General features: G+C 46.4%; 1 protein-coding gene across 1 annotated transcript; it reads left to right on the top strand.

The window, feature by feature from the left end:
* Positions 1-1,529: 1,529 nt before the first annotated feature.
* On the top strand, positions 1,530-2,512 carry LOC137159803 (olfactory receptor 52P1-like; the record flags this gene model as incomplete). Its single annotated transcript, XM_067558271.1, has 1 exon — positions 1,530-2,512. A coding segment is annotated over one exon (983 nt), but the record flags the coding sequence as incomplete, so codon positions are not given.
* Positions 2,513-10,805: the final 8,293 nt, after the last annotated feature.

Raw genomic sequence — 10,805 nt, 5'->3', positions numbered from 1 at the left:
AACTTCCAGGCACTGGATGGTGTCAGACCTTTCTATGCTAGCCTGAAAACCTCTTTCTTCAATATTTCTTACCTATGTGGCTATTTGTAGACTGTGATCAAGTCACCCCTAAACCATCTCTCTTAGACTCAAAGAGCTCAATCCATTTAGTCCATCACTGTAAGGCAAGATTTCTAATCTTTAAAGATTCTTCTGGCTTTTCTCTGAAACCTCTTCAGTGTATCAGCATCCAATGTTAATTGTGGACACCAGAACTGGACACATTAGTCCAGCAGCAGTTGCCAAGAAAAGAGGTAAAACAATTTCTCTACGTCAACGTGAGATTCCCCTGTTTATCATCCCAGGATCACTTTAGCTCTTTTGGCCACAGGCTCACACAGGGACTTCATGTTTACCTAATTATTCTTTCACGCTCCCAAACTCTTGTTCACAGTCACTGCTTCCCATGATAGAGTCCCCTTTTGTGTAATTATTGTCTTCCTTCTTTGTTCATAGACACATACATCTACAGAGCTATATTAGAACACAGATTGTTTGCTTCGACCCAGTTTACCAACCAGTCCAGATCGCTGTGAATCAGTCACCGGTCCTCTTCATTATTTACGATTTCCCAATTTTTGTGGGATCTGCGAACTTTATCAGTATTCAAGCATGAGAAGGGTAAGGAGCTGGGTTGATGTCAGGTGTCTCTGCTTACCGAGGTCAGTCAAGAAGGCAGAATAAGTTTTTCCTGTCAATGGACATACACGTTGCACCTGTTGACTTTGAACATCATCTCTTATCGTTATGCTTCATTAGCACTCTCTGAGGACATCTCTTGACTGGACTATGGCCTAAATAATTTGGTGCCATCTGCAAATCATGGAATCATAAAAAATTAGGGTTGAAATGCACCTCAGGAGGTCATCTAGTACAACTCTCTGCTCAAAGCAGGACCAACCGCAATTAAATCATCTCTGCCAGGGACTTGTCAAGTCGGGCCTTAAAAATCTCTATGGGTGGAGATTCCACCACCTCCCTAAGTAACCCATTCCAGTGCTGCACCACCCTCCTAGTGAAAAACATTTTCCTAATGTCCAACCTAGACCTCCCCCACTGCAACTTGAAACCATTGCTCCTTGCTCTGTCATCTACTACCATTGAGAGCAGCCTAGCTCCATCCTTCCAGGAGTCCCCCTTTCAGGCAGTTGAAGGCTGCTATCAAATCCCCCCTCGTTCTTCTCTTCGGTAAACTGAACAAGCCTAGTTCCCTCAGACTTGCCTCATAAATCTTGTGCTGCAGCCCCATAATAATTTTCATTACCCCCTACTGGACTCATTCCAATTTATCCACATCCTTCCTCTAATGGGGGGTCCAAAACTGGAAACAATACTCCAAATGTAGCCTCACCAGTGCCAAATAGAGGGGAATAATGTTGCCACCTCACTGCTCATCCCCCTTCCTAGATTGTTAGTAACTATATAATATTTACCATGGTATTTGTTGCCAAGTGCCTAACCGCCCTCGCTATGTTTCTCTCCCTTCACAGGCACCCTGACTGTTTCTGAGCGTGATCAGTGCCGTGACCGTCTCATGGAGGCTTTCAACCTCACGCCCTCTGGCTCATCGACATTCATCCTAAACGGCATCCCGGGGCTGGAAGATGCCCACATCTGGATTTCCATCCCTTTCTCTATGATCTACATCATCATCCTGCTGGCAAATTTCACAATTCTGTTTGTTGTTGGCAAAGAGCAGACCCTGCACAAGCCCATGTTCCTTCTGCTCTGCATGCTGTCGCTCACAGACATCGGCCAGTCAACCTGCATTGTGCCGAAGGCACTGAGCATATTTTGGTTCAGTTCCAAAGGCATCACTATGGATGGCTGCATCACCCAGATTTTCTTCCTTTACGTGATAGGTGCTATGCAATCAGCCGTCCTCGTGCTAATGGCCTTTGATCGCTACGTCGCCATATGTGACCCTCTGAGATATGCCACCATCCTCACCAACTCACGAATCGCTAAGCTAGGGCTAGTGGGTTTGATTCGAGCTGTTCTCTTGATTCTGCCAGAATCTCTGCTAGTGCGGAGGCTGCAATTCTGCGCCAACCGCATTATCCCGCACACGTACTGTGAGACCATTGCTGTGTTGAAAATCTCATGTGGGGAGACCATAATCAACCGGATGTACAGCATGGTGATATTATTGTTTATCATCGGGTTAGACCAGACACTCATTGGCTTGTCCTATGGGCTGATCATCAGGGCCGTCCTCAGGATCTCCTCCAAGAAAACAAACCGAAAAGCCCTCAACACCTGCACACCGCACCTCTGTGTGATGGTAATGTCTTGCACTACCATCATCTTTTCTTCCCTGACACTCTCGTTCGGTCAGGGCATTGCTGCCTATGTTCATGTCCTCTTGGCCAACTTCTGTCTACTTGTGTCCCCCCTGTTCAACCCTATCATTTATGGGGTCAAAATCAAAGAGCTTCGTGACAAACTGGGAAAATACAGCTGCAGAATGTGATCCCTGGGGTCACTGACTTTAAACCTGCGTGACAGGAGGGGGAAAGTTTTTGGATAGAGTTGCAGACAACTTCCTGGTGCAAGTGCTGGAGCAACCAAGTACAGGCTGTGCTTCTCTTGACCTGCTGATCATAAACAGGGAAGATTTGGTAGGGGAAGTAGAAGTGGGTGGCAATTTGGGCAGTAGTGGCCATGAGATGGTCGAGTTCAGGATCCTGAGAAAAGGAAGAAAGAAGAACAGCAGGATACGGACCATGGACTTCAGAAAAGCAGACTTTGACTCCCTCGGGGAGCTAATGGGCAGGATGCCCTGGGAGGCTAATACGAGGGGGAAAGGAATCTTAGAGTCCTGCTTGTATTTTAAAGAAACCTTATTGAGGGCACAGGAACAAACCATCCTGATGTGCAGAAAGAATAGCAAATATGGTAGGCGTCCAGCTTGGCTTAACAAAGAAGTCTTTGGTGAACTTAAACACAAAAAAGAAGCTTACAAGAAGTGGAAGCTTGGTCAGATGACTAGGGAGGAGTATACAAATACTTCTCGAACATGCAGGAATGAAATCAGGAAGGCCAAAGCATAATTAGAGTTGCAGCTAGCAAGGGATGTAAAGAGGAACAAGAAGGGTTTCTACAGGTATATTACCAACAAGAGGAAGATAAGGGAAAGTGTGGGCCCCTTACAGAATGGGGGAGGCAACCTAGTGACAGAGGATGTGGAGAAAGCTGAGGTACTCAATGCCTTTTTTGCCTCTGTCTTCACAGACAAGATCAGCTCCCAGACTGCTGTACTGGATGGCACAGAATGGGAAGGAGGCGAACTTCCCGCAGTGCTGAAGGAACAGGTCCAAAACTATTTAGAAGGATTGGACATACACAAGTCCATGGGGCTGGATGCAATGCACCCGAGGGTGCTGAGGGAATTGGCTGAGGTGATTTCAGAGCCATTGGCTATTATCTTTGAAAGCTCGTGGCAACAGGGGAGGTCCCTGATGACTGGAAAAAAGCAAATATAGTGCCCATCTTCAAAAAAGGAAGGAAAGAGGATCCAGGGAACTACAGACCGGTCAACCTCACTTCAATCCCTGGAAAAATAATGGAGCAGGTCCTTAAGGAATCCATTTTAAGGCACTTGGAAGAGAGGAAGGTGATTAGGAACAGTCAACACGGATTCACCAAGGGAAAGTCAGGCCTGACCAACCTGATTGCTTTCTATGATGAAGTGACTGGCTCTGTGGATGTAGGGAAGGCGGTGGATGTGATATACCTTGACTTTAGCAAAGCTTTTGATACTATCTCTCACAGTATTCTTATCAGCAAGTTAAAGAAGTATGAGTTGGATGAATGGACTATAAAATGGATAGAGAATTGGCTAGAGCATAGGGCTCAACGAGTAGTGATCAATGGCTCCATGTCTAGCTGGCAACCGGTCACAAGCCGAGTGCCCCAGGGGTCGGTCCTGGGGCCATTTTTGTTCAACATCTTCATTAATGATCTGGAGGATGGGGTAGATTGTACCCTCAGCAAGTTGGCGGATGACACTAAGTTGGGGGGAGTGGTAGATACCCTGGAAGGTAGGAGTAGGATACAAAGTGACCTAAACAAACTGGAGGTTTGGGCCAAAAGAAATCTAATGAGGTTCAACAAAGAAAAGTGAGAGTACTCCACTTAGGAAGGAAGAATCCCATGCACAGCCATAGACTGGGGACCGACAAGCTAGGCAGCAGCTCTGCAGAAAAGGACCTAGGGGTAACAGTGGATAAGAAGCTGGATATGAGTCAGCAGTGTTCCCTGCTTGTCAAGAAGGCTAATAGCATATTGGGCTGCATTAGGAGGGGCATTGCCAGCAGGTCGCGGGAAGTGATTATTCCCTTCTATTCATCATTGGTGAGGCCGCATTTAGAATATTGTGTCCGGTTTGGGCCCCCCACTACAAAAAGGATGTGGACAAGTTGGAGAGAGTCCAGCGGAGGGCAACCAAAATGATTAGGGGGCTGGAACACAGGACTTATGAGGATAGGCTGAGGGAACTGGGCTTGTTTAGTCTGCAAAAGAGAAGAATGAAGGGGGATTTGATAGCGACCTTTAACTACCTGAAAGGCGGTCCCAGGGAGGATGGGGCTAGGTGTTCTCGGTGGTGGCAGATGACAGAACAAGGAGCAACGGTCTCAAGTTGCAGTTGGGGAGGTCTAGGATGGACATTAGGAAAAAGTTTTTCCACTAGGAGTGTGGTGAAGCACTGGAACGGGTTACCTAGGGAGATGGTGGAATCTCCATCTTTAATGGTTTTTAAACTGAGGCTTGACAAAGCCCTGGCTGGGATGATTTAGCTGAGGTTAGTCCTGCTTTGAGCAGGGGGTTGAACTAGATGACCTCCTGAGGTCCCTTCCAACTCTAATATTCCATGATTCTATGATTCTATATTGTCTTCTGGTAAATTTCCATAAGCTGTTCCTGACACTTACAGTCAGGGTCATGCACACAATAACTCTGTAATACTTGCGTGAGACTTTCCAAAAAGTCATGAAACAACAGAACCTCTGGTCTGTGATTCAGCAGAGTAGGCATGAGGTGTAGGGAAGTGGATTATAATAGTGCTTGTATGTAATTTACGCCCATCACCTGTTACATGAAGATGGCTGAGGTAACTTACACACTCAACTGCATATGAGAGAAATCTAATGTTTGCACCATTCATTATTTGTGACGCCAAACCCTTTCCTGATGATATGAAGTAACTGTCTGTGTTAGCATGAAACTTACCAAATATCTACAGAACCCTTTTCTGGGGAGAGGATGGGGTCCTGTGAGGATAAATAGAAACCTGTAGGATGATGGACCTCTCTGGATTCAGTCAACTCTGGCCAGGCAAAACACTTCAGGTTTTTATTCAGCAATTCTTGGAGTTCAGAGTGTATCATGGGGAGCTTTTGCTAAGTGAAAGTAAATAGAGCCCGGTTCCAATCAAATTTACACATGTAAATCTGGAGTGACACTGTTGAAGTCAATGTGCCTGAATTCAGAACCTGGCCTAAGAATTTATCACATGTCCTGCAAAGAGGAGGTGGTGTAATTTGGGCTCTTGGGATGAAGAAAATTAAAGAGAAATGAGGCAATGAAACACATTTATAAATAACATCAAATCATGGGAAATAAATACAATGACCATTTTCACCACGTGCTTCCAATGTGTATAAAAATGATACAATGGGTGACACTCAGAAGTGCAGGGCTAAAGAGGGTGTTGGAGGGAAGGTCACAATTGTAAAATCACACAGTGCTCAAGCAGGCTGTGGAACTCACAGGCACAAGATATCAATGGGACCAAGAGTTCAGTAGGATACAAGGAGGGACTGGTTATTTATATGGGTAACCAGAAAATCCAGTTACAGTAGTGGGAATTTTTTTTTAAAAAGTTTGGGAGGTCTATAAAGCTTCCTAATTTACATTATAAAATATGTCTAACCAGTGGGTGTCAGGAGGAAACTTAACCTTGGGGCAGGTTATCTCACAGCTGTCTATTGCAGGGTTCCCTCTACCTTTCCTTAAAGCATCTGTTACTGGCCACTGAATACGGGGCTAGATGGACTACAAGTCTGATGAAGTCTGGCAGTGCCTATCTTCCAAACGGTGATATACGTAAGAATATAAGAATGGCCATACTGGGTTGGACCAATGGTCCATCTAACCCAGAATCTTATTCCAGCAGTGGCCAATGCCAGGTGCATCAGAGGGAATGAATAGAACAGATAATTGTCAAGTGTAAATCCAAGACTATGTTTTTGTTGATCTTCTTTGAACTCCTAGAAGTCTCTAGACTTGCACTGAGAAGAGAATGATTTTTCGTTTAATATCGTCTAGTCTCCTGTTATTTTTCCTTTCAGGAAGTAAAGTTCAAAACTCCTCGGACCAGCCCAGTTCATAATGTCAGCTGTCAATGACACCAAATTCCAACCTACAGTGTTCCTTCTCACCGTAATACATGGGCAGGAAGATGTCTGTGTCTGGATTTCTATCGCCTTCTTTTTAACGTATCTTACGTCGATATTAGGAAATTCAGTCATTCTGTTCATTATAAAAAATGATCCATCCCTCCATGAGCACATGTACATTTTTCTTTCCAGATTGGCCGTCACAGACTTTGGCTTATCGATATCCAACATGCCAGCAATACTGGACATATTCTGGTTTAACTCTATGGAGATCAGCCACGATGCCTGTTTTGATCAGCTATGCTTCATCCACTCGCTTACATTAACTGAATCCTCCCTGCTCTTGTCAATGGCCTTTGACCGCTTTGTTGCGATCTGTCACCCTCTCTGATATGCTTCCATCTTAACCCTACGGAGAATAGCCAAGATGGGACTGGTTTCTTTGTTAAGAGGGGTGGTCCTAATATTCACATTCCCCATTCTCCTGAAACAGTACCGATAATGTCAGGCCAACATCCTCTCCCATTCCTACTGCCTGAAACAGGAGTTGATGACGATGGCTTGTGTTAGGGAGCGCAAGACTTTGTAACGCAAAATCAGCTTAGCTTGATAAGAACGAGGCCCTGAAGGCAATTATGAGCTTTGATAGCAAGCATAGCAAGTGTTTAGGCCTCTCTGGAGCCAGGCCCAGAAACTGCCCTCTGAAAGGCCCCGTCTCAAAAGAGGAACAGTCATAAGGCCTGGAAAGTCCCCGGAGATGAAAATATAAATCTGCTGATGTTTGGTCAGCAGAATAATAGTCGTTTTAGCAATAAAATTAAACTGTATAAGCATTAAAACTAACCTTTTTGAGCTAAACAACTAACGTCACCTTATTGCAAAAAGTCCCTAATTAACAACCAGTAGACTGAATTTGAAGTATTATGTGCAGTTCTTGGCCCCCTCGCTACAAAAAGGATGTGGACAAGGTGGAGAGAGTCCAGTGGAGGGCAACAAAAATGATCACTCGCTACAAACCCACAGGCAGAACAGAGCTGCATGTGTCAGTGACGGTCGCACACACAGACTCAGGCCCACATTCTCTTCCCATCCCCTCCAGTTGTGCAGCCCTATCCATGTAAAGGGGCAAAAATGGGCCTCAGCTGCCCAGCAGAAACACAGCCAGCTCCTAGCCCAGCCCAGCCATTCAGTAGCCATTAGAGGGGGCCATTAAGGGAGATTCAACCCCTGCTCCACGGTGCGGTCCTTTAATGTTCCTGGGACTTTACGAGCTGACAAAGGCCAGGCAGAGGCAGCTACGGGTAGAGAGGGAGATGGTCCCAGCTGGGAATAGTTCATGCTTTGGGAAATCCCAGCCTACTGCTTCTTTGAGGGCCTGAGACCGGGGCCTTGTAGTGCAGGGCAGGGCCTAGCTCCCCTCACTCCCTGCCACCCGCAGGAGCTGTGGGAGCAGGGCCGACTGCCTCTTCTCTCAGAACATGGCCACAGCAGCAGGGGAAGGACGGCTGCCCTCGCTCTCCCTGGGGGGAAGGGACTGAGCTACCGAGGGGTCAGCTGGCGAGGAGCCAGGAAAGCTGCGGTGACCCTTAACCAGCTGGTTGAAACTATAGTAAAGAACAAAATTTGTACACTTGTAGATAAACATAATTTCTTGGAAAGAGTCAACGTGGCTTTTCTAAAAGGGAAATCATGCCTTACTAATCTATCAGAATCCTTTGTGGGGATCAACATGCATGTGGACAAAGGTGATCCAGTGGTACAGTGTACTTAGATTTTCAGAAAGCCTTTGACAAGGTCCCTCACCAAAGGCTCTTAAGCAAAGTGAATTGTCATGGGATAAGAGGGAAGGTCCTCTCGTGGACCAGTAACTAGATATAGGTTAGCAAACAAAGGGTAGGAATAAACAGTCAGTTTGAGAATGGAGATCGGTGAATAGAGTTGTCCCCCGGAGTCTGTACTGGGACCAGCATAGTTGAACACATTCATAACTGATATGGAAATGGCTGATACAAAAAATGACACAAAATTCCTCAAGATAGTTAAGTCCAAAGCAGACTGTGAAGAGTTACAAAGGGATCTCACAAAACTGAGGGATTGGACAACAGAATGGCAGATGGAATTGAATATTGATAAATACAAAGTAAGGAACATTGGAAAACATAATCTCAATTCTGCGTAGAAAATGATGGGGTCTAAATTAGCAGTTACCACTCAGGCAAGACATCTTGGAGTCACTGTATAAAATTCCCTAAAAGCACCTGCTCAGTGTGCAGCAAAAGCAAACAAGCTAACAGAATGTTGGGAATCGTTAGAAAAGCGATAGATAAAGGAAACTGAGTCACAGGGAGGAGAAGTGTCTTTGCTAACATTACCGCACAGGCCAGTGACAGAGGTGGGATTAGAACACATGTGCTTGTCCACTGCTCTACCCACTACGACACACTGCCTCTCTATACACAGACACCTCTGGGTGGGATGCCTGTGGCAGCTGTTTAACTGCACTCACAATTTCTGCACATGAGTTTGACACAAGTCAGTGCAGTTGAATAGTGTGAGATGCACAGCAGCTGGGCTCTGTCTATGGCAACCAGTAGCCATCCAGCGTTAACCTCTGTGGGAAATCCTTGCATGGATATTCCCATTTAGCTGGGACTCAGAATCCCATAGGATGATGGGCCTGAGTCTTCCACAGCCACAGCCTTCGTGTTTCCTTATAAACCTGTGCAAAATAGGCACAAATGCTACCTAGTGCAAATGGATGCATTTTACAGATGGATGGTGGGGAGCAGGCCAGAGAATCCAACCCTTGTAACTGCCTCCTTGCTATCCCCTCTCTCCACAGTGCAGGGGTCAGCTGTGGGGCAGCAGAGAATCCATCCGATCCAGCTGGGAGGTTGGTCCTCTGGTTTGGGCTCTGCTCTGCATGTCAGGAGAGCAGGGTTTCATTCCCTTGCCCTGTGTCAACATAGAGAAGCCGCCAACTGTCTCTGAGCCTCTGCACAGGTGGAGAATAGCCCTGCCCTGCCCTGCCTCACAGAGGTGGTGTGTGGATAAATACATTCAAGGTGCTCAGAGGGGGCCAGGAGAAACCCTAAGATCGGGTCTGCCAGGGATCCAAAGAGCAACTCCCCTGATATTTGGCTGTCAGAGGACACAGTCTTACCACAGCCTCCTGTGACAGCTGGCTTCTGGGAATCCCAGTGACTCCAGCCCCTGGGTGTCTAGGCAGATGTGGAGGTGCTCAGGGGTGACTGTTGATCTGCTCCCGACAGTGAAGCTTAGGTGCTGGATCTCTGAGGGTTGGGTTGGAATGTCACAGGGAAGCCAAGTATTTCAGGCCACACAGCAGACTGGTGTTCTTAAGCCATTGGGGCTGAATGGGTCTAACTGCCAAACAATGGAGCAAAGACCACGGGGGCATCATCTTCGATGGCCTGTCTGGGAGAAAGCAGTCTCAGGGCAAAGGTCAGCTTCACCCCTTTGGCCTGTCACACAGACAGAGCTGAGCACGACAGTGACTGGGCCCAGACTCACACATGGAGGGTTTGAGGAAAGGCAGCTTCCTTAAGAAAGCGGCAAATGAACGGGAAGATGCTCTTTCAGAGACACAGGGAAACCAGGCTGAGGCTATGTCTGCACTGATGGTGACAAAGTCGCCGTCATCAGATGGACTTATCTGGATCCAGTAGTCACTCTAAGACCACAATCTCAAGTGGCGTAGCGCAGTGCAGTGAAGAAGGCGCGCAGAAGAGAAGCACAGAAGTTAACGGGAGTTATGCAATATTTTTGCGTACTTTGCGTAACTCCGTTCCACTGTTGCCGAATCGCTGAGGTAAGTGTAGACATAGCCTGAGTCCCAACCTCCTTGTCTTCCAATGGGTTAATTCTGTTCCTGTATCTCCAGAGCAAAGCATGTCTAACTCAGCCTTTAGTGATGTGTGAGGTAGATGAGTCCAGACATGTGACAGCTGCTTGTATTTTATGACCATTTTCTCTAATGCTTTTTGCTGTCTCCTAATAAACCTACATGTTTAAAGGAGGTTGGTGGTGACTGTATAGCTCTGGTCACAAGCACTCGAAGGGAAGAGACTCAGGTGTCCAGTTGGACCTGCATCGTGATAAGCATTTGGCATAGACGAGGTGTTGCACCCAGCTCTAAGAATGGGACAATTGTGAGATTCCACCCCAAGACTGGAAAATACCTAGTTTAGAGGATAAAGAGTCCATAAGTTCCGCTTTTACTGTGGCAACCCCGATCCTTCTTGGCCAGCCTGTCTTTCTGTGGAGTTCATTTAAGCATTCAGAGTAGCAACTTTTTGAAATTGTATCCCAGATATCGATCCCCTCAAGACAATGATTCAGAGA

Source organism: Emydura macquarii, unplaced genomic scaffold (genome assembly GCF_026122565.2).
Source record: "Emydura macquarii macquarii isolate MOO-44397 ecotype Brisbane River unplaced genomic scaffold, CSIRO-AGI_Emac_v2 contig_1917, whole genome shotgun sequence".
In the NCBI taxonomy this organism is placed as follows: Eukaryota; Metazoa; Chordata; order Testudines; family Chelidae; genus Emydura; species Emydura macquarii.
Note: the sequence above shows the minus strand (reverse complement) of the source record. Positions and strands in the feature narration are given on the sequence as shown.